This window comes from Zootoca vivipara, chromosome 4 (assembly GCF_965207765.1).
Source record: "Zootoca vivipara chromosome 4, rZooViv2.hap1.1, whole genome shotgun sequence".
NCBI classification, from domain to species: domain Eukaryota; kingdom Metazoa; phylum Chordata; class Lepidosauria; order Squamata; family Lacertidae; genus Zootoca; species Zootoca vivipara.
In genome coordinates this window covers 21274805-21298391 of record NC_142587.1, presented here as the reverse complement: position 1 = coordinate 21298391, position 23587 = coordinate 21274805, and the positions used below count along the sequence as shown (strand labels likewise).

The following is a 23587-nucleotide window of genomic DNA, read 5'->3' as shown; positions in this document are numbered from 1 at the left end:
TGTTTAAAGAAGTGATGTATTGATGCAGAATTTGCCCTGCTTACGGTTTTGTGGAATAAAAACTAGTGTGCTATTCAGCACCCTTTCCTCTCTTTTTTTACGTTCCTAGGTAACTTAGCACAAGCTGAAGCTGTTGGAAGAGAGGCTTTGGAGTTAATACCCAATGATCATTCTCTTATGTTTTCACTGGCAAATGTTCTGGGGAAATCACAGAAATATAAGGTAGTAAAATATTTCCAATCATAACTTTTGAATGAAATAATTATCTTAATTGTTTCTCCATTTTTCATAGACTGAATAGGTTCTCAAAAAATTTACAACTCACATTAGAGAAGAGTTGAAGTGTTGTTCTGTAGGTACATGTGGCAAAATAGACATGTGCACATTTGTATTGTGGTGGCATGTACATGTTGTCATGGCAAACTACTCATGTAAGGGGTTTAGACTACCACCTTTTATTCAAGGTCACCTGTGTTCAATAAAATATACTGCCTTGATCTGTAGAGACACAGTAATGTTGTCAAATAGCTGGGCATGTGGCTGAGTTTTCTGAACCTGCAGAGTTACCAGCCCTAGATTTCACGAACATAGGAGAATAATTTCATTGATAATTCAGAGGGAAATAGGGAAAATATCAAAGCAAAGTAGCTATAGAAAAGAAAGGTTCAGTTGAACATGGATTCCCCAGTAATCTGAGGGGGTTTTTATAGGCCAAATCTTCCTTTTTCAGATATGTTCTAGGAAGTAAGATAGCCTTTAGGGCCCCAACCCCTGGGTGCTAAACTAATTTACTTGATTCATCCCTGAGGTTCTCAGGGGTCCCCACAATCACATGAGATTGGAACACACACACTGGGTTTTATTCAGCTGACTTTTACTCATTTCTGCCTAAACAGAAAACACTAGATTCCTTACTGTGAACAAGTTCATGAGTTTGATTAAGGGAGGTAAGCAAGCGTGTTTTGCAGAACAGTTCAGAAACCACATAAAAATATTTTTATCTTATATGCAGCACATCTAAAAATCATCACTCATCACTATATTGATAAATATAGAAATAAGCCAAGGGTTTTCCTGAAAAAAACATTTAAATTGGAATCAGCACTTACCCTTGGATTATAAACAGACATAAAGCTATGTTAAGTAGCCTGTAATTATTTCTGCATCCGCTGCATAGGAACATCTTTAAAAGTATTTTGAATCTCTTATCTGTTTAAATAATTGTTTTTCTTGAGTAATTGTAGTAATTTTGTGTGTGTTGTTCAGAGTTTAATGATGTCATGCAAGAGGGATGTGTGAGCCTAGCAAAACTGAAAATGAATAATGAAAATATTCAGTGGTCAAAATCTTTGAAGCAAGTCAGTTAGAAAAACAAGTGAAAAGTCTTTTGTGGAGCATTTTTTCTTTCTAGAAGTATTGTCTCCAAAACAAAGCAGATAAGCCTTTAAAAATTGTTGGCTGTAATAAAAGTAGATTCATCTCATTGATTTTATTGGGATTAACTTCATTTTAACACAAATATGCAGGTTTTAAGTGGTGATTTGTGTGAGCATCCGGTTATAATGCAGTCCACAAGTGTTTTTGTGTTCTTACTAGCACAGAAGTAATTACTGTTTAATTGACAGCAACTACCAGACAACAGCTGGATCAGGCTGTGAATTATATTGTATGTATATCCATTAGAGAGAAGTAGAAGTGTGAATGCACATGAAAAAAATATGGTGACATAATCACATTAATAGACCACAGAGCATGAGGTAATTGGTAGTGTTTGGTTGTACTTGACATTGTATGCACTACAGAAATAGCTTGTCCTGTTGATCTCTTTTTCTGAATTATTCAGGAATCTGAAGCTTTGTTCCACAAGGCAATTAAAGCCAATCCAACTGCAGCCAGTTACCATGGTAATTTGGGTAAGACATTTTACAGCTCCCCTAGTGCAAACTTTTAAAAAATCAGACACACTGCTTGTACTTCTTTTCGTGTTAATTGTCTTAAAAACTACTGTTTTTAAGGCATTCTTCTGCTGCCTAGATTTCTATTCTGCCTACTTTCTAAACAAATTGCCAGCTAAAGAATGGAGTTCCAAAAATGCAAAGCTTGGTGCATTGTATAATAGACCAACCAGGCAGCACACTGCAGCCCAGAGGTGGCTGCATGTCAGTGGAGGCAAATTGGCTCTTTTGTGCCATGCTTGCAAACCGCCATGAGCTCTCCTGATAAAAACAGCAATTTATGGCTCTAGCACAATCCACTCTTGTCATTCCCTGGCCCGCTCAGCTCCCAAACGTGTCCCCTCCAGCTGGCAACAGAGCGGGCTGCCACCATGCCAGCATCCAACCAAATGTTTTAATGTTTTCTAAGTAATTGGCAAGATTGTCTGTCCTTCAACGATGTTGCTAACAAAAACTCCTCTTTGCTGTTTCAGCTGTGCTGTACCATCGCTGGGGAAATCTTGACTTAGCCAAGAAACACTATGAAATCTCTCTGAAGCTTGACCCCACAGCAGCTGGGACCAGGGAAAACTATAGTCTTTTAAAAAGGAAACTGGACCAACTGAAAAAAAAAGGCGATGTCTGAGGTTTCTTCTCAGGCTTTGAATGCTTACTGCATACCATTTATTGGCAACATGGCTACTAATCACCAGGGAGAAGCATTTAGTCATACTGTCATTTTAAAAATCACAACAATAACCCAATAATTCTAGCACCAGCAACAAATACTCAAAATGTTTCATGAAGTCTAGTAGCAGAAGTAAATTTCTTTACAAAAAATAAAAGGCAACGCTGGTTTTGAAATTTTCATTTGGAGAAAAAAGGTTTGTATTTATGCTTTCAGCTTTTTGACCCACTTTCAAAACCTGTTGAATATTTACATTCTGATACTCGGAGCACTTGTGCTGGTAGGGGCAACTTATTCAAATAAAGAGAAGGACATATTCATAAATAAAGAGAAGGACATATTCAAATAAAGAGAAGGACATATGCATGTAGCAGTGCAGTGTGAACGTACCACAGTACAATTATGTGGAGCAGAAACATAATTTATTTTGCCTGTATATACATCTTACTCTTGCAGGAATTCTGATGCAGCGTTGGTATGAAACGTGGCCCAGCACAAATGTTGGTTCATTAATCTTTGGAGAGACCATGCTTCAGAAACATGGGGGGAGGGTGTTTGTTCTTCTGGCAGGGTTTGCTCAGCATCAATACACTGCTAATATACTTGGTAAGAACAGGATAGAATGAACTATTTTCAACAATTTATGGTGAAGTGAGGATTGCAAAATAAAATAAAAATCCTTCCAGTAGCACCTTAGAGACCTACTAGGTTTGTTATTGGTATGAGCTTTTGTGTGCACGCAGACTTCTTCAGATACAGGATTGAGGTTTAATTCAAATTGTTTTTAGATTCAGAATCTATCCTTAGTTGCTGTTGTACAGCTTAAAGGTAGTGACTTGAATGGTCAAGCACCCCAATGTCAAGAGTACTTTAAACTGTAAAACCTTTCATGTTTGGTAGTTTGCCCAGAATCTTGTAATGCTTCAGCTGGGCAGTGGTTATTACATTTTTAGATGTTTGATTAGGTCTGCTGTCTTGTTGATCTACTGTCTTGTTGGTAGCAGCTTTCATTAGGGTACCAGTACCTGAAATCTAAGTGGTATATGAAGGGTTCTTCAGACTTCTCTGGGGATGATAGCAGACTTAATTTTTCTCTGTGGGTTAATAGTTCCTTAAAGAAGTGACAGCCCAGTTAGCATGTTCTAAAATCTTTCACATGGAACATCCCTAAGGATGCAGCCAAGTGCAGGAAGAAATGTCTGATCTAGGCCATTGTAGCCTAAAATAGTAAAGAGATGGGGTTGTGGCGTCTTTATTGGAAAAGAAAGGATTTATGTGAACATTGCACCCTAGATACTCTCAGATATACACCTGTGTAATCTTGACAGTCCCAGATAAATTATTGTTTTCTAGCTTTAGGGATTGCCTAAAGCCCACTTACAGACAGGTACAGTTCACCTAAAAATCAATGATAGCATATCAGAAAAAGATCTGTTCTTCCATACTTCAATTTATTCTTGCTGCAGATTGGATTTTCCAGGAGCAAAGTCAAAATCAAATGTTGTCCTTTTTTGTCCTGGTATGTATTGTGCAAGACAGATCTTGCTGCATTAGAATCCTTCCCAAATAGAGCATATTTCTCAGAATGGAAAGATCAGAATTGAGTTTCAAAAAAGAAAACTCTTCATACAATATATGTACCAGTTGGTGCACTTGGCTTTGGCAGCTACTGTATCTTGTTGTGGATTTAGTACCACCCTTAAAGCACGGATGCATATGGACGCAATCTAGCTCTTAGAGCTGGAGACAAAGATCCAACCATTGGACAGCATGCACATTATGAATTGATTAGGATTTGCAACTACTCCCAGTATGTTCTAAATGTATCAGTCCCTTGAATAAAATAGTTTAAGCTGTTGTAATACAGAAGATGCTGACAGTCTTGCTATGTGGAATATCATAAAATAATGTGAATGACCCCAATAAGAACATGGTGTTGATGTATTTATACATACACAAGAAAAAAGTGTACAAACTATAAATAGAAATCATTTCCACTGGTTGTTTTTTTTATTATTATTCAACAATTTCCTCCAACATGCAGTGCTTACAGACCATTTTCTCAGATGGGATAAGATTTTAATAATAGTTCTATGTTTGAATATTGTTGATGTCTGATGTAATTAATTCTCTGATTTGTTACTATTGCCTGCAGTTTACATATGATACTTATCCCTGTTGGCCTGCACTATTTGTTTGGTATGAACATAGTGAATTAATATTTTATGTAGAGCATGAAACATTATTTTAAATTTACTTTTTTTGTTAACAGCCTGGAAATGTTTGGATCGCCTGATTTGAAAGCATATGTAAAGTAAATCAACATTTTCTAGATTTTTGTTGGTATAATAATACATACTTGAAATTAATGTGTCTCTTAGCTGTCAGCTCTGTCATGTGAATGTAACTACAAAACATTGCCTAGGCAAACTTTTTGAATACCGGTAGTGTCCTAAAGGCTACTTCACATATTATGCAGAGGCAACCTTAGCTATACAACCAAGCCTAAACTTGACATGGAGCTGCAACCAACTCTGACAAATATAGTATGTTGTTACATTCATATGTGGCATTTTTCTGTGTATGCTTATGGCATTTTGTGTGTATATGTATTTTTGGGAGGGCAGAATGGTGATGTGTGAAGTGATCCTACTTTTGAAAATGATAATTAAATGTCATACAGATTGCTATTAATTCAGTTTTAGAAATTTATTTTAAATTTAGAAACATTATAAAAAGGCTTTAAAAATATACAGTAGTAAATGGCTAAGTCACACAGAGTAAACCCACTGTAATCAAGGTGGTTGGTTAGTTATGACTACAAATCCATTGATTTTAATGGTACTATTCCAACATAGTCCGATACCACCCATAAGAAGAAGAAAATCTCAATCTCTTCCTACCGCCCCTGCTATACGCTTAGCAAAGGCATACATGTCTCCTAACATTCAAAAGCCATGAAGGCAAAAGTGAGCTGTGTGCCGTTTCAGGCTGCTGGGCTGATGTATCCAACATAGTTTGATCCTCTTCATCCCAGTTCAATTCAACCCACCGCATGTCACCACAGTAGTTAGGATTACATGTAAGGTGGCAATCCTAGACATACTTGCCTATGAGTAAGTCCAGTGGAACTTCCTTCTGAGTACACAGATGTAGAATGGAGCTGTGGAAATATTAGTTGTTTGGAAAGCTAGAACCGGATCTTTTGAAATTGTAGTGCAAATTCTGAGGTTAAAGCTCTTTTGAAAATAGTGAATAAGCAGTGACTGCCTATTAAACCTACTTACTAAAAAGCTGAGGGTACAGAAGATTGTTCCATTTCTGTGATACAAGGTTTGTCATAAGCATCTACACTTTTGTAAGCACAAGCAAGTATGGGCTTTATACTGAAATAATTGTTTTAGAACTCAACAAAAGATTTGTAGCCAATTTGGTGATATGTCCAATGAATGTCAGCCTCTGATATATTATACATTTATTCGGGGCCTATCAAACTGTATGGCTGGATAATAATTAAAAGTGAGGACTTTTGGGTGGCAGTTGATGTTATAGTTGGATTAGTCCTTGATAATGACATTGAATTTTAATGAATACATTTCAGTTTCTTTTATAAGACAACATTTGTAATAAAACCTCATCTGTCCTTTGGCTGTTGTGGATTTTATAAGAGTAAAAATAAAACCTGTTCAAGAACAATGATAAAAGTAATGTTTCAGAAAGGGCAGTGGCAAAGCATCAAATGGGAAAGGGGGAAAGCACCTTTTTTTCTAAATAGCTATAGTTGTTTGTTGTTTAACTTTGAAATATTAATACAACTGAGGGGGAGCACCTGCCTTGAGCAGAGCTGGGGGGGTGTATGCTAAAATCTTTATCCACGTGAAGTTTTGGTGCTCAAATTTGGCTTCTCCCCTGCAGCTGCTTTCTTACACCAAGGGGGAAAGATAATGTATTCCCTCACTTAGTTTGATCCTCTCTAGGACCATACTTGTTTATGGTCTGCTTTTTAGTGTAATAGTAACTTTATCTGGCCTGCCCTATGGATCTTGTGATGTCTACACATAAAAAGGATTGGGGTAGGCCAGAGCTTGTGCCCTCCAACTGACGTTAGGTAGTTCAGTTGAACATTTGGATAAAAGAAGTCTGGGTGAAAACTTGTCAGATTGCCTCTACCCAAACTTAGAATTTTTTCCACAATCTGACAAGGATGAAAATCACTTCGGTGTGAAGCTTAAATTAGCTTGTACATACTGTACAATAGTTTTTGATAAGAGATTTGAGATCTACATTTCATAAAACTTAGCTCTGATTCTCCTCTAACTCATCTTATATTAAGTACATATGCATGGCCCAAAGGCAGCAAGGAAGGATCAAGGCCCTCTACTGTATATGTTACTACAGCTTCTAAGTGTCTGTTGAACGTCCTACATGGAGAGAGTGTATCTCTAAATCTGCAGATGTATACTATTCTCACCCCAATATCTCAAGCATGCATTTGGTTGGTGAGAATCTTTAAGAACCTGTTGCTCTGTTTTGTTTTAAGATAGGTGGTATTTTGATACTGCAACCCCAAGTGCAAAATTAGTTATAAAGTGGCAATTCTACCCTGCTCAGTCCTAGCCTTCCTCCCTCTTCCTACGGCTAGCGCTAACTAGAAAGCTGTGATTTCCACCTCCTCCTTGTAATGTGAAGAAATTCAACAGGTGTAGTTAGTTGCTCAGCCCTGCTTCTCCACGATGGATCGTTGTTTGGAACTGAAGTCCTCTGATCCTATGAGCATTAAAGCCAGAGGGTCCTTGGCCAGAAGGAAAAGTGGCAGGTCTGCAGAAGGTGCACAAGCAGGCAGAAATCAAACAGGCGCAGCAGCCTTTCCAACATAGCGATTGTGGAGTTTCTGAGTAAGCATTTCTGGCAGCAATGCAATAACTCCTGTGGAAAACCACTTAGTGAGTAGCTTAATAGATTTTTTAAAAAGCGGTTTATATGTGTTTTTTTAATTAAAAAAATCTTAACACGTAACATGCAAGCTTCACAGAAGTCAGTGAACTTACCTCCCAAGTGAGCAGACATAGGAACGGGGTTGCCACATACATAAGGTGAAACGACCGGCTCCTACCCGCTGCCTTCACTGAAGAAAGTAATCGCGCCGTTCGGCCTTTTCTTCGCCTGCCTTTCCCGCAGCACTGCGCAGGCGTAAGGTTGCCTAGACAACGGCGGCTTTCCTCGCCGCCGCCTTTCCTCCGGTCGTTCCTCCTTCCGCTGATTCTGTCACGTTGAAGAAACGTCACGTCAATCATCTCTTGGAAAAGGCGGGAGTAAGAGCTCGCCGAAGCCGCCCACAGAGCTGGACAGTTGAAGAGTGACACCCACCTGCCCAGCTTCCGGCTCGATTTAGCCCTAATCTCCAACAGCCTGAAATACCTGCGCTAGATGGCGCAGCCTCCATTGAGTTCATTGGGACTTGGGGTGACAGCTCCTACTTCATATAGGAGTGTCATAAATCAATCTTCCCTCGGCTTCGGCTCCCTTTCCTCCTCGTGAAATGTTGGGATGAAAGTGGCGTGTTAGCACCGCAGTTTTCAAAAGGTTTTAAAAATTCAAAAAGCCGCCCCCCCCCCACAGAATGAGCATGGATCCCGTCTTCAGCACGTGAAAGGGCAACTCTAAACAACTCTCTGTGGAGAACGCCGAGCAGCCCCGCCCATTCCCTCAGGTTCAAAAGGACAACGGCGCACTCCGGAAGCGGCCGAACCAAGTTTGTGTGATTGGCAAGCGCACTAGGATCCGGGCTCTAAACACGGCTGTTCAAACTGGCGGGTGAGCTTCTTTCTTCAAATGGCTTGCCGCCTTTTTTAAACATGCGAGCGCGTGGGAATAAGTGGGAGACCCGGGCTGGTCGCTTATAGGGTTTTTTTTTTAAGGCTATTGGTTAAAAGCGAGGTCATGTGATGTTGGAGAGCGTGGGTGGGCTCGAGAGAGGAAAGGAAGGCGGGCGCAATTTCTCTCTTCTCACTCCCCCTCCCCAGCCTAACTCTTTTAGCCAACCATTTTCTTTCAGGCGTTGGCATTTAAATCGGCGCGCGCCAGCTGAGGTGCGGGGGGGGGGAATCACGTGAGAGGAGGAGGAAAGCCGGATTGGTTGGCGCCTCATGGAACCTGTCGTAGGACGAGCGTCGGATTCGCTCGAGGGTTGTAGAAGATACGGTAGACGAGAGTCGCTTGTTTGCCTCAACCGGCTTGCAGCTGCGCAGGGCAGATCCCATAGTTTTAGACGCGGGTCCACCCGCCCACGTTCCACTGCATTAGAAGCGCCCGTGTTACGATATCGACGTGCTTTGTATGCACAGTTTCCTTTTAAAAATGTCTTATTCGCGATGTAATTGGATGCGTGTCACGGCCTTTTTGCACGCTTATTCACTGCTGCAAGGGCGCTTCGACTAACGCACGTATTTTTTTTCCTATTTCCTATGATATTATCTTTCTGCTGTTTTAGGTACTTTGGCTTTTGACTATGACTGCAGTGGTACCTCGGGTTACAAACGCTTCAGGTTACAAACTCCGCTAACCCAGAAATAGTGTCTCAGGTTAAGAACTTTGCTTCAGGGTGAGAACAGAAATCATGCTCCCATGGCGCGGCGGCAGCAGGAGGCCCCATTAGCTAAAGTGGTACATCAGGTTAAGAACAGTTTCAGGTTAAGAACGGACCTCCAGAACGAATTAAGTTCTTAACCAGAGGTACCACTGTATATAAAACCACTGAATTATTTGCAAGGGGTTTTTATATATATAGCGGCGTTTCGGGGGGGGGGGGTTAAGTTAAAACGTGCTTCATTTTCTCCAGTGAAAGTTTAAGGCAGGAGTAGGCAACCCAAGGCCCAGCAGCCAGATGCGGCCCAATCACCACCTTAATCCGGCCTGCAGATGGTCCAGGAATCAGCGTGTTTTTACATGAGTCTTTTTATTTAAAATGCATCTCTGGGTTATTTGTGAGGCATAGGAATTCGTTCATATTTTTTTTTTCAAAATATAGTCTGGCCCACCACATGGTCTGAGGGACAGTGGACCGGCCCACAGCTGAAAAAGGTTGCTGACCCCTGGTTTAAGGAGACCATGAAGTGCCTTACTAGCTAGATTTGTAGCAGGTAACATTAACTGAGCATTGAACCTAATGTCAAATACACACACATACACACAAACCCCTACCCTCACCCAAAAGGGAAGGTTCCTTCCCAACCTTACACTTTAGTCAGGCCAAAATCGTAAAAGGCGGCAGGACTTGTGATAGTTTGCCATAATTGCCATCGCTACACCACAAAGGGACTTGCAGTGCTATGTATTTTCAGGAGAAAGCTATCATAACATTGTACAAAGTTTAATTCTATATGTTGTTTTAAAAAGTTATTAGCCCTTAGAGACAATGAAAAATATGGCTCAGAATCAAATGCCCAAGTTGTGGGTAGGGATGCACTGTTATTTTCTAAAATGTCTTTTTTATATATTTTGACAAGAAACGGGGAGAGGGGAATGCTTGGGGAGTTGTAGTGACTGAACATTTGCAGTAAGCACAATATTTGTGGCTCCATTTGTCAGCATTAGTCTTGTAATACAAACTTCAAGATCAACTCAGGTAGTTGTAACATAAGCAAGCACTTTCAGCTGTGAACCTGATCGGTTTATATCACAACAGTAACTGTTTTTTGTCTTTTGTATAACTGCCAGCCACAACTACAGTTGGAAAAGAGTTTACTTGAATTTATTGTTTCAAGTTGTCTTTAAAAAAAATTGTTTCATTATTGCAATCCTTTCCCCTGGGAATCACATCCATAGATTTGCATTTTTGATCCTAGCAGTGTTCTATTGTTTGTGTATTTATTGCAGAAATTTTATATTTGTATCTGGTTTGGATTTGATCATAATCCTTTAGTTGTGCCTTCTTCCTCGGTTTAGCTTTTAACAGACCTTAAAACCAAGGTGTGGCAGACTACTGAATCTGGTACAGTATTTGGTCTTTTGGTGATTGGATACCAATTTGTGGAGTAAGATGGCCTTTTGCCTTTTCTAATATGTGGTGCAGAGCCTACATTCTCAGTGGGGTGCTCTGGACAGTTAATTAAATGATGAGTATGATGTGTTACCACTTGCCTTGCAGCACAATGCCGTGTGGTATCCTCCAGTTGTTTGACTCAAGAGCATAGCCGGGGGACGACGACAGGGAGAGACAGTTGTCCCCCTAAATCAATAAAAAGCAATATGAATGCATAGCTAACTGAGGTTCTACCTCCCCTAACAAAAGGCCTGCCCCCCTAACAAAAATCCTAAGCCTATGGTTTGCCTACAGCTCCTAGCCCCAGACAACATGGCTGATGGTCAGAGACTATAGCAGTTGCAGTCCAGCAGCATCTGGAGGGCACCACATTGGTAATGCATCTGGTTTCAGGCATGTATTGGCATGCAAATTGTAATACTGCATATCTCAAGATCTTGCCTGTACAGTATTATATCTTTTAGAGAATTCTGATGTGCCTGTTGCTAATCCCTTAGCATTCCTTGGGGATCATCAAGGCTGTACTGCACAGACGCCTATGCAGTACTTCAAACTTCTTGCACCCATTACTCCCTGCTCTTTTGAGTTTTTTAAATACAGAATTTCTGTGAATGAATGGGATAGCCTTGCAGAGAAGGACAGTGTGTGTGTGTGTGTGTGTGTGTGTGTTTATATGGAGTCTATATACAGTACCTGTATGTCACAAGGCAGCTTGAGCATCTGGAAGCAACTTGTCTAGCAGGAATACCTGTTATGTCCTTGGCAAGTGACTAACCTAACTGCAAGGTTATCTTAAAGGTGTAGATGTGTGACATGCATAGCCATGTCGCTAGGAACATGAGAACTTGTATCACGTCCAGTCAGACTGGTCCATCTGGCTCAGTGTTGCTATATACTAGTGACAGGGTTTCAGACAGGAGTTTTTCCTAGTCCTACTTGGAGATGCTGGGGATTGAAGTTGTGGCCTTCTGCTTGGCAAGCAGTTACTGTAATACTGAGCTGTGGTTCTTCCACATTCTTGGATATTAAAGTTTTTTTCTGGCAGCAACCCATCACATTGCTGTTGCAACTGTATATTAATAAGTGTATGTGCTCTGACAGGTCTAACAAGATTACAATGATGGCTGAGAGCTTATTCAACGGTTTGGCTATATATATTGTCCTTATTCTGTAGCTAGTCTGTTTGATTTTTCATACTTCTTTTTATGGTTGCTGGACACTGATATGCTTCACAAAGGCTGTATTTGGATGTAATGCTAATCATTGTTTAGTGTTATGAGAGTGAACCACAGGCTTCTTCTTCGCACACACACACACACACACACACACACACACACACTTCCTTTCTCTTTGGCATACACAGGAAGAACATCAGAAGTGTTCTTTTCAGGTTAACCACAGCTTAGTATGTAAGCTGAATCCTAAATTGTGGTTAATTTTTACATTTGAAACAAGCCTACTTCATAAACCTAGGAACCTAACCCTTGTGTCAGATGCAATTCCTTTGTACCCCAAAGGGTGAGTGGATTAAAAAGAAAGGCTTTTATTCAGTTTGCTCTACATTTGACACTAACTGTATAAAGAAGCATATAAACCTTTAATAATCTCAAATTTCTATCTCCAAGCAAGCATAAGTAGTTGCTTAGTGGTATTGAGAATAAATCTGAAATACTGTACTGCAAGGTAGCTACTGGATTATGGTGCAAAGTTCTACTATATAGGAAAAGTTTAGTATAAAATATGGTTTCGTAAAGAAATAAACTTGAACATCCATATTTAAACAAAAGTTAGTAATGAATTACCTGTAATTGTTACTAACCTCTCTGTCGTAATAAGAAGTTGTGATAACAGGGAGCAATTGTTTTATAAGATGGCACTGTACCATCTTAATCCATTTGGTAGGAAAAACATAGAATGATATTTTATTTTCTTAGGAGTTGTGGCTTCACCTGCTCCTGCATCTCACAGCAAGCAATGGACAAAAATGTGGGAGCAAGATGGACACGTATCCCAAAGACTTGCAGTCGGCCAAACATAATGGGGAAGCCATGGAAGAAGTAGAATGTTAACTGAACATTACATTATTTATGTGAACTATGTTTCAAAGATGAAATTGAGCTAAAAACATCTTGTTAGGTCCAGACATGAAGATAAGGGAAAATATGGGAGATTCAGAATTATTAAGGTGACTAGCTACAGAGGATGTTGGGAAGTAAAGAAATAGCCTAGAGTTTCAGCTGCCACTGGGCAAAGTCCAGTATTTGGGCTTGGTAAACAGAGGATTATTGATGCAGTGAGCTTGTGATAGAAGAGTCCATGAAACAGAATAAGAAACTTAAAACATTACTTTAGTTTTGATAATTTTTCTGTACTGAGACAGGACATAACATAGTGATGAAGCTAAATACATTATTTGTGGTGATTTTGCAGGGCTATGACTGCTGTGCCCTTTAGCAGTGAATGCATTTTGCCCAGAGGAAGACACTCTTGAATGAAGACTCTTTTTACAAACAACACTGTATTTGCTTCCACAGCCATGAGTGCATGGCTTATCTGTCTAAAGCTCTGCTGAGTCCCTCTCCAACTCTTATCTCAGCATCTGGATGCAGATGCATATTTTTTGAAAGAGAGATAAAACATAGTTGCTTAAAATAAGCTCTCTAGGTTAACCGCCAGCTATCAAATGCTAGTCTCAACAGAAATGTATGTCACGGCATCAGAATACTGCTGAAGTGTAGATTCTAGAGAACTACAAGGAAATTCACAGCTGATAGGTAGACACTGAAAAGGCCTCTGTACTTGATGTGACATGATGCACTGATAGTATTGAGATAATGTTCTCATTTGTAAAAAGATTAGAGTGTTTCACATTGATTTGAGAGGAAGTCCCCCAAAAGGCAGGTGCTCTAATCCAAATTATTTTATTTAACCCAGATTATATTATTTAAAGACCTTACTAGTGGATATAAAACCAACAGAAATCTTGTGGTGAATTGAACTTCAGAAATACCGTCCTCTTTACAACAGAATCCCTATATTCAAGTTGCATGTTAGGGAGGAACATGTATCTGTTCTAATAGATTTCACTTCTGGTTCTTGGAAGACTGGACATAGCATGGGATTTTTTGTGCAAATATGGGGTCTCAGGGATAATGGAGATGTAATGAAGTTGCCTTTAGGATTTTGTGCACATTTTAAATGTACCTTACTGTTATTGATATGCATGTCTTCAGAAATGATTTGATACTGTTAGCTCCTTGTGGGTTCCTTGACCCATAAGGCAAGCTAGAAATGAAGTAAATAATGATCCTGTTTCAGATTCAGTGCATCAAATGAGCCATCTAATGTTGGACAGTTGCAGGGGTAAGGGTTGTTAACCAGTCTGTTAAGTACAATTCAGGCTAGTCTTATAGGTATTGCCCAGTGTTATCACCCCAGTAGTTGCAATCCTGTTTGTTTTCACAAACCAGAACTTCATCGTTTTGGAGTGGACGACCGCTGAGAGGAGACTCTAACCTCTTGATTTCAAAGGGGCCGTGGCTTTCACTGGTGCCTCCCTGGCTAATGTAAGAAAGGTGTTTTGCCATAAACGGTTCTGAGGTATTTGGTGAGGTTGGAGAGAGGTCGGCCCAAGCAGGAAGCCCGTTGTCTGCCCTGTAAAGAAAATAGCAAGTTACAAAATGAAAGCATCAAAGAACCAACAGGATGCAGTCCCAGGAGTCTCTTCTGGCATGTGGGTCCTCCTTGAAAGTTAGTACTGAGTGAAGAGTGACCTTAAAACTCACTTTATTCAAACAGACTAAGCTCAGGTTTAAAGTTCAAGACATTTTGTTTTTTCACCTGTTTCCTACAGTTTTCAAAAACTTCTGAAGAATTAATGTGTAACTATATCTGGTCCCTGAGCCAACAGTGAGGACTCTTTTCTTTTTCTTTTTTTTCTTTGCCAAGGGAAAATAGGATGCTATATTGTATTGTACGAAACTTTAAATATTAACATGTCTGGAACCACCAGAATAATGCACATAGGATCTACATGAAATGGAATGATTTGTCAAATGATTTTGAGTACAATGTAACACTATCCTTTTGAGACATTTAATGTGACTAGGCCAAAATGAAGGCATCCATGGGTGTAGCCGGGGGGGGGAGCTGTCCCCACAATCAAAACCAATACAAATTACCGCAATACTGTACAAATATGAGGTTCTGCCCCTAACGAAAGCCTCCCCCCCAAAAAGCCTGCCCATCTTCTAACACAATTCCTGGCCCAATCTCCATATCTGTTCTCGGTATTCTAGAACAGAATTCAGGATGGTGCTAACTAGACAGACAGAGGCAGGTTCAGTGTCCACCCCAGGGATGTCTCTGGGTAAATCCTCTCCCCTTAAGCAAATGTTGCCGTTCACTTCTCTGGGAGAAGGAAGGAGTTGCATTTGGGGACAGATTAAGGCAAAATCTCTCTCCGCACAGTGAGTGGTCTGGGCTTACTGAGTGAGCACACCTGTGGGGTGTGGGGGTGTGATGCTGTGTAGAGGGTGCCACAGCCACTCTGCACTCTACAAGGGTCTTTGCAACATATAAACACTTTCTTGGCTTGCACTCTACCAGGGGTCCCCAGACTTACCGCACTTCGAGCTGGTGCCCGAAGCGCAGATCCCATGAAGGGCGGGGGAGCGCACGCCCATGCACCTGCACACACGCTATTTCCAGTGCACTTCCAGGTTGCTGGAGCCCCTGGAAATGGCTTGTGCACATGCGCATGGGCCTCCAGTGACCCGGAAGTGCACCAGAAATGATGCTTTTGCATGCTCGCAAGCTATTCCTGGTCCTCCAGCAACCCGGAAGTGGGCTGCCGCACCGATAAGAGCGGGTAGCGGGGGTTGCCAGGGGCCGGATAAATGAGACTTGCGGGCCGTATCCGGTCCCCGGGCCGTAGTCTGGGGAACCCTGCACTCCACTTTTTCTGGCTCATCTGTATCAGCCGCTTTTATTGTACAGTAAGGCTTCAACTTTTTGCAAGTCCCCCCCCTCCCCCCGGGACATCTGCCCCCTTTTATTTTATGCCAAGCACATAAAGCTGAATGTGCACAAGTTAAATGCACATAAGTTGTGAGTGTACTGTACATGAGGGCCACAAAATGGAAACCCAAGGCAGAACTGGGCAATGGAGAGCTGGTGGGTATGTCAGTGGCTCTCTTTAAGTTAGGAACATAAGAACACAGTAATCCACCTTAAACCAAGGCAGACCACAGGTCCATTCAGGTCAATACTGTCCACACTGGCTGGCAGTGGTTCTTCAGGGTTTCAGACAGTATATTTCCAATCCTGCCAGATGCCAGGAATAGTACCTGGGACCTTCTACATGCAAAGCAGATGTTCTGCCACTGAGCTACAGTCATATTCAGCTCTATGGGACAGTATAAATATACAAAACTGGAACAAAGAGAGAGAACCTACTTTTTTGAAGACACAGGGATCTGCCACCAGTGGAGTGCAGCCATTTATTTTCTCCAGTGTATGTGAGTCGCTGCCACATACACAGGACCGTATATAGACATTCTCCTCCACATATACTGCATCATACTCCTGGCCCTCTGCTAACTCAAAAATAAGCAAAGGGCATTCAAATTAGTGTTTTTAAAACAAAATCATAATATATGGAAGTAAATCCCACTTTTCATTACATTTACTTGATAATATGTCTTCATAGGATTACACTCCCACTAGTTCTGCAAATGTAAATCTTAACAACAACCCTGTAAGGTAGATAAGCTTTTATTATCATCTTATTGTGGCAGGTGGGGTTTGAAGGTAGTGGTTTGCTTAAAGCTGCCTAAGAGGTTGTGACAGGTTAGACTGAAACAGTCTTCACACTATGCGGTCTTGGGTACTATACCACTTCTCATTTTACATGTATTTTTTAGCCAGCCCCTCCAAAAAGAAATCACTAATAGAAATTAACAATTGAACTAGTTAGTTAAAATAAATGTACAGTCTGAAATGTACAGTTGGCCTGGCTGGGGAATCCTTGTTGTGTTTTCCAAGGGTGTTCTCAAGTCGCACAATATGCCTTTACGTTCTGTCATTTTTTGCATCCCCTTTTTAAAACATAGTCCTAAGCAAATCAGCTGTACCAACAATTGGATAGGCTGTCAGTCGTAGTTAAAAGAAATCGCTTGAAGAGAGGACATACAGATTTCACTCATTTTCCCAGGATATTAAACTTTAATGACTGCACTATGAATATTTCATGACAGTATCTTTTTGAATAGGTTGTTTTGTCCTGGAGGATATTGTACATTATAAAGCCTGATTTCTCTCTAGGCAAAATTGGTGAAGTGTTGGAACATAAACGTTCGATCTTTGATTACAAGGAAAAGCACATTTTATTTCAGCCGTTATGAAGCCTGATGTTGGGGGGTGGGGAGTTGTTTTGTTTTTTGACAGCTCATCATATGAAACTCAGTATTAAATACTATTCTTTATTTTTGCCACAAGGTGGCTAAATAACCTTTGAATGGTGGTGAAAGGGTTGTTTTATACTGCAGAAAATGAAGGTTTCAAGGTTAGTCTGATTTCTTTTGAAATCAGTGTTACTTTTGAATAGCATATGAAATATTTGCATAGCCATTAGCAAAAAAATCCAAAAAGCTGCACTGTTGTTAGGACCACCTAAAATAGCACAAAACAGTTAGCAAGTTTTTATGTTCCCTGCACAGCTTTTCTCGAACTGGATTGGGGATCACCAGTGGGTATCTGAACTGCCGTCCATCCCATGGCCATGCAGTAGGTTTTGGGTTGGACGGATATCCCAGCAGCTCCAAAAGTAATAATGATCTAGGAATAGAGAGGGAAGATATTCTAAGAGGAGGAAGTGAATGTTAAAAGTAGGTTGGGGTGCGATAAATTGACAATCTGGGTGTGGACACAGGGTTCGTGTAGAAGAGGGACACGGGTGGCGCTGTGGTCTAAACTTGCTGATTGAAAGGTTGGCGGTTCAAATCCACGCAACGGGATGAGCTTCCATTGCTTTGTCCCAGCTGTTGCCAACCTAGCAGTTCGAAAGCATACCATTGCAAGTAGATAAATAGGTGTTGCGGTGGCGGGAAGATAAGCAGTGTTTCTGTGTGCTCTGGCACTCGTCACAGTGTCCCGTTGTGCCAGAAGCGGTTTAGTCATGCTGACTGCATGACCCGGAAAGCTGTCTATGGACAAATGCCAACTCCCTCGAACTGAAGCGAGATGAGTGCCGCACCCCGTAGTCACATTTGACTGGACTTAATTGTCCAGGGGTCATTTACCTTTTTTCCTTACGTGTAAAAGAGTGTTAGTTTTTATGACATTATTGCACTTACCAGTTTTTTTTTTGTTACATCCCTTCGTTGTTTGCTATCAACAAAAAATAAAATAAAAACAGATTTCACTGCAAAAACAAAACAAAACAGGCGTCTGGACATTCCATTGTGGCAACCTTAACCTAGGTTTAAGGTGCCATTTGGTGATAGGTTTCTAACACTGGTTGTAACTGGTGGAGAAAATATGGTCAGAGAGGTTCTCATCTCTATATGTGCTGAGATTGTCTGAAACTCCTGACCTACTGTGATATGATCTGTAGAGGTGTAAATAAATAAATAAATAAACAAACAAACAGGAGGTGACATTATGCCCATTGATGATGCTCCTATATATTTGGGATGGAAAGAACAAAAAGAGCCTGCGTAAGCCCTTTATATATGTTTCATGTTAGTTGCAGCATGGATGGAATTGGTTAAAAATTGGAAAGCGTTTCGCATTAGGTGCCTGGTTGTAAAGGCTGTGGCAAAGAGCCAGGCAATGAAAGTGACATTTAACATAAAGTTGGCAAAGGTGATGGGCTACTGTGCAAAGTGGAACTTGTTTGTTGTATATATGAAGGAATGCCAATCCAATTTTGCCATGCTTTTGCGACAGACTTTAACACTGACCTACAAGAGACAAATAAGAATAGAATCCAAGACATAGAACAAAATAACAAAATAAGAGCACAGAATGTTTAGCAGAACCTTTGCAGATACGAGGAACTCTTTCCGATTTCAGTCATGAAAACTCTTCCTTTAAGAAACTTATCCTTCCCCTCACAAAAAGTATAGCTTCATATGCACAGTAAAGAAATTGCTTAATGTAAATGAAGCATATCTTTTGTGGGCAGATGCTATACTTACTATGGAGATTTTAATGTGCATTTTCATTTCCCCTTTTTATATTTTAACTTATTAACTCTGACAAGTAACCTCTTGGTTGTGAACAATTTAATTCACAATTCACTTTTTCTGATTCAAAGTGAACATGAGTGCCCTAATCCCCTAATGGGAATTAATTGCATGTTTCAGTGCTTAACTCTGATCCTTTCTCAATTCCCACTGGGACAAGTTTCTTCCTAAAGGGTCTGTGTTTGTTATTCAAAACACAATTTGAAAGATAATGATTTTTTTCTCCCAAAGAGGAACTGGAGCAACCCAATGTTAATGTTCTTTCCTTTGCAGGAGAACAAGCTGTAGCCTCTTAACCCATTTGATGTCATGAAGGGTAAACATACAATGCTGAAAGTGGATGAAATATCAGGGCAACACAGGGTGGCATTTTGGAAAGACAGCACCGTAGTTTTGAGAGAAGAGCCTTGTGTTTTTGTAAAATAGTATTCATTTCTACAGAACTGAGGTGTATTAGAACAATGTTAAGTCCTGGTGGTCAAAGGGGATGTATTTTCTTAAATGACAGCCCTTTGACCAGTAAGCTTAATTTTCTCTGGGAATTTTTCAGCAATGCTTTTGAGTGTGTAAAGAGTTTCACAGGAACGCTGTCAATTTCCCGAGTGTATGAGAAATTTTCCCTGCCAACCTTATTTTACTCTCTATTCCAGGCACCCCCAAACTTCAGCCCTCCAGATGTTTTGGACTACAATTCCCATCTTCCCCAACCACTGGTCCTGTTAGCTAGGGATCATGGGAGTTGCAGGCCAAAACATCTGGAGGGCCGCAGTTTGGGGATGCCTGCTCTATTCTCTATTCCTCCAGGAAGCTGAAGGCAGTCTATATGGTACTCTTCTTCCCCTTGCTATCCTCCCAACAACCTGTGAAGTGGGCTAGGCTAGAGCCAGTGACTGGCCCAAAATTCCCTTGGTTAGCTAATGGAGAATTTGAATATGCCTCCCTAGCTATAGAATAGATTAAAACTCTGATCATGAGTCCACACTGACTCTACTAGGGAGAATGGAAGGGAACCAGGGACTGCTAGGGTTATGTTTATAGGTGCTACACTGGTCATTTCCAGATTGTGTGTCAAGAGAGAATGGCTTGTGAAATGAATTGTTAAAGGCTTTTGTGAGGTCTACATACTCCCTGGCAAAGGCAGTTGCTGGGACTCTGCAGGTTCAGACCCTCCAAGTGTCCCCATTTTCCAGGGACAGTCCCAGATTTACAGAAGCCATCCTGGTTTCAGATTTGATCCTGGAGTGTCCTCCTTTTCCTTAGGATGTCCCTCTTTCCATAACATAAATGTTGGAAGGTAGGGAGTTATGTGACCCCCAACCCAAGGAGATAAGTAATTATACAACCTTTAGAAGACATCTGAAGACAGCCCTGTATAGGAATTTTTTAAAAAATGTTATATATGTTGGAATATTATGATTATGATTATTATTAAGAAATAGGACATCTCTATTTTCATTGGAGAAATGTTGGAGGGTATGCAGGTTTCACAAGTATATAATGCCTACTGGATCACCCCTGTCTACATGCTTGTAGACACTCTCTGAGAAATCTTAAAAAGGTAAGGAAAGCAGGACGTACCTTTGGAGAAGTCTTCTTAATTTTTTAGTCTTAGGTTGCTTCCAGACAGCTGAGCTCCTTGTGTTAGCCAGGTCTTCTGTTTATGATGTTTCAATTGAATTTTAATTGATTTTGCACACTGTTGGGAGTAGTGCACTTTTTTGTTTCTACATCTATGCTGTTTCCACGCCAGTGGGTGTGACATCATTGCTGTGGGTTGGGCCACATGCCGCTCAGCACATATTCACTGCTAACTCTTGTGGGAGTTACTGTTTTATGAGCCCATTCTAACTTTTTTAATTGACCTTTTAATTATGGCAAAATTCTTTTCCCTTTTTTATTAGATAAAAGTGAGATATTTATGATGTTACAACACCATAATTAGAGCATGATAGCATTATGGTGTTATAATCATGCTTTTCCTCAATTGACTGAGGGGGAATCCAAATTGGGTCATTAAGTGACACCCATCACAAATGTTATAGTATGTGCTAAGTGGCGATAGGTTCACTTTCCTGATGGGTCATGGCCCACATCAAAGCCACACCCTTTTAACAAGAATAGTACTAAAGACATCTGCACCTGGGAAGGATGAGCAACCCTTCTGTTCTTCTGAAATTTGAGGGGGTGGGCATGAGAAAAGACTGTCCAAGAAGACAGAAAAATTGCAGGGAAAATACAGGAACACAATAATTGGATGTCTTCTCAGATAGTATTTTGTGAATGCCCTGTAATTAGGGAGTGAATGGAGCATGGCCATTCCACACGAAATGACGACTGGAAGCACAGTGTCTATTCTATCACCCTGGCTCTCTTAATCTTAACAATCTCTGAAAGTAAACCTCTTGAGCCACAATAATTAAATGTGCCTCTGCTTTTTATTCAGAAAAATATACACTACATTCTCCCTTCATAAATAAATGAACTGTTATGAAAGAATGGGGGGGAAATTAATACGCCTCATAATGACCCTCTGTCTAAAGTGAGGGCCAGGTGTCCTGCTCACCTTCTGAAGATTTTCTGCATCTGGCAATTAAAGCCCAAACTGCTGTGTTGGGGAGGGGGTGAGACTGTCTCTCCTAGCAGTTCATGACTGATAGCAAAATTTGGGAAAGCATCAGATGTTCTGGGCTTTAGTTGAACAGAAACATCATGAAGGGAGGGAGAAAGGTTCATCTGGGAGGCAGAATACTTTGAACAGTAGCCAAGGAATAAAATGGAAACCTTTTCATTACTTTAGTAAATTGGAGGCTCTTTTGCCCTACACTGGGAAAGCTGTTCCCAAAATAGAACATCAAAATAGTCAGCCAGGTGTATTGCAAAACACTAGTGCCACACTCATGCCAAAAGCTAGAGTCACAATCTGTGACAGACATCTCCTGGTGAGAAACATCAAACATTTTTTGAAATGGTGTAATGCAATGATGACTAGGTCTTTGGCAGGATATGAGCAGTGACCATTGTGTAAGCCTTGCAAATTTGACTTTTGAGGAAGCTGAAATTCAACCTCTGCTTTAAAGCTGGAGTAAGAATTAGGGGCTTGTCTGACCAAGAGCAGAGAAAATGGCTGCTCTTGGAATGAGGCATCTTCCAGCCTCTTGCTTCAGCTCCTAGCTGGGTTGGGGTATAAAAACCTAGCCCCCCTTATATGGTGAAATTGATGCTACTGACCTGAAGGTTGGAATTGACAAAAGGCTGACCTTCCCAGAGTGTGTGTAGCGCTCTTGACACTGTCGCCCCTGAGTGTCCTGGTTGGCATTGTGGAGGCTGTTCTACTTCTTGGTATAGCATGGGAACTAAGGGCAATGCAAATATGTGTGTGTGTGTGTGTGTGTGTGTGTGTGTGTGTGTGTGTATTTCAGACTGTAAGTGGTCTATAAATAGAAATAATAAGAATTTAATGCACTAACCCCAACGGCGGAAGAGGTTTTTGGGAGTAATATTTAAGTGACTGACTTTGTATCCTTTTCTCCTTTCAAAAGTGGTGCATTTCACACCCAATTCTTTGGTGGCTTATGGGTTTCCAGAGCTGGTCCAGTATTTTGCTGAATATTCCAAACTTGCATACATCCCTCCTGTGAATTTGTTTTAATATCTGTTGGACCCAAGGAGGTAGCATTGTTTAAATAACATACCACCTTTGCATTCACAGGGATTGTAATAATTGTGTTTTAGAATTATTGTTCATTCATAGACTTTATTTAAAAATTGACCTTTTTTAAAAAATAAATTGTTTCTAAAACATATATAATACATAGATTGATGGGCAGGTACTGTACATAATGGTATATCATGTACGGTACATGAAGGCCTGTCATAACTTTTGGTAATGAGTATGTCAAGTGGAATTCATATACAGTAACCAAACCAACCACATAATGCTCACTTGCAGAAAGAGTTGGGTTGTACATACATGCTGAAAACAATGGGATCCTGAAAATGGTTACTTAGATTAGATGGCCCTGTTCATACTAAATCTTGTGACCGCATACACTCTTACATGAAGGAATTGGACAGTGTGAACTGATAACTAGAGTGCTCGCTGTCGAACAACAAGCAACCGTTTCTTATTTTTGTTATGACCTTTGCTTTCTTCTGTGGAGGAGTGATTTGCTAATTGTATTATTGAGCCAAATCGGATCCTATAAGTTTGCATTGCCTGCATTGTATAATTCTGACTGTGTGGCTTAGCCCCATATTCCTGGGATGCTTTTCCCCCCAGAATGCTTTCAGTGCCTCTGTGTCTCTGCACCAAAGTGTGTCAAAGTGCAAAGCAAAAGGAACAGGATGCCCAGCTCAAGGCTGGATGATGGCTGGCTATGTCTGATGCGTAGTCTTACTCAAGGCTGCTGCTTACTCAAGGCTGCTAGTTTGACGCGTAAACTGAAGGCTAAAAGGCTTTGTTGAGCCAGCATGTGTTTAGAGTCTACACCCAGAGATATGAATTCGACAGTAATTGACAATACGCATAGATGATGTGAAGGGGGGGAAGATGCGTAAATCACCATTGTCCCCTATAGCCCTGTTTATGTTACCCCTGCCTAAGCCAGCATGTGTTTACGCACAGGACGTGTACTAGGGACCCCCTTGCGTGTGTGACCCCCTTGCGTGCACACAT

At 40.7% G+C, this 23587-nt stretch overlaps 2 protein-coding genes and 1 long non-coding RNA gene across 6 annotated transcripts in view; 2 read left to right on the top strand and 1 right to left on the bottom strand.

Annotated features, from left to right (window-relative positions):
* Positions 1-6270, top strand: part of TMTC4 (transmembrane O-mannosyltransferase targeting cadherins 4) — a 44123-nt gene extending 37853 nt beyond the window's left edge. The window contains exons 16-18 of the mRNA XM_035115161.3: positions 110-222; positions 1844-1913; positions 2429-6270. Coding sequence (XP_034971052.2) covers positions 110-222; positions 1844-1913; positions 2429-2580 — 335 coding nt within the window. The 3' untranslated portion in view covers positions 2581-6270. The remainder of the gene's footprint in view (positions 1-109; positions 223-1843; positions 1914-2428) is intronic.
* Positions 5317-8412, bottom strand: LOC148685856 (uncharacterized). Of its 2 annotated transcripts, XR_015949470.1 has the most exons (3): positions 7671-7869; positions 7292-7548; positions 5317-5785 (listed from the first exon to the last, which is right to left on the bottom strand). It is a non-coding gene; the product is annotated as an uncharacterized LOC148685856 (long non-coding RNA). The 2 variants fall into 2 exon arrangements; XR_015949469.1 differs by lacking the exon at positions 7292-7548 and having other exon boundaries at positions 7671-8412.
* The window catches only part of GGACT (gamma-glutamylamine cyclotransferase), a 51022-nt gene continuing 35798 nt past the window's right edge, over positions 8364-23587 (top strand). The window contains exon 1 of one of the 3 annotated variants that reach the window (XM_035114551.3): positions 8364-8436. The gene's annotated coding sequence lies outside the window, so the exon portion shown is untranslated. Of the gene's footprint in view, positions 8437-8806; positions 8957-9741; positions 9762-23587 lie in introns of those variants that run through there. The other 2 variants (XM_035114552.3, XM_088667550.1) reach the window with 2 other exon arrangements.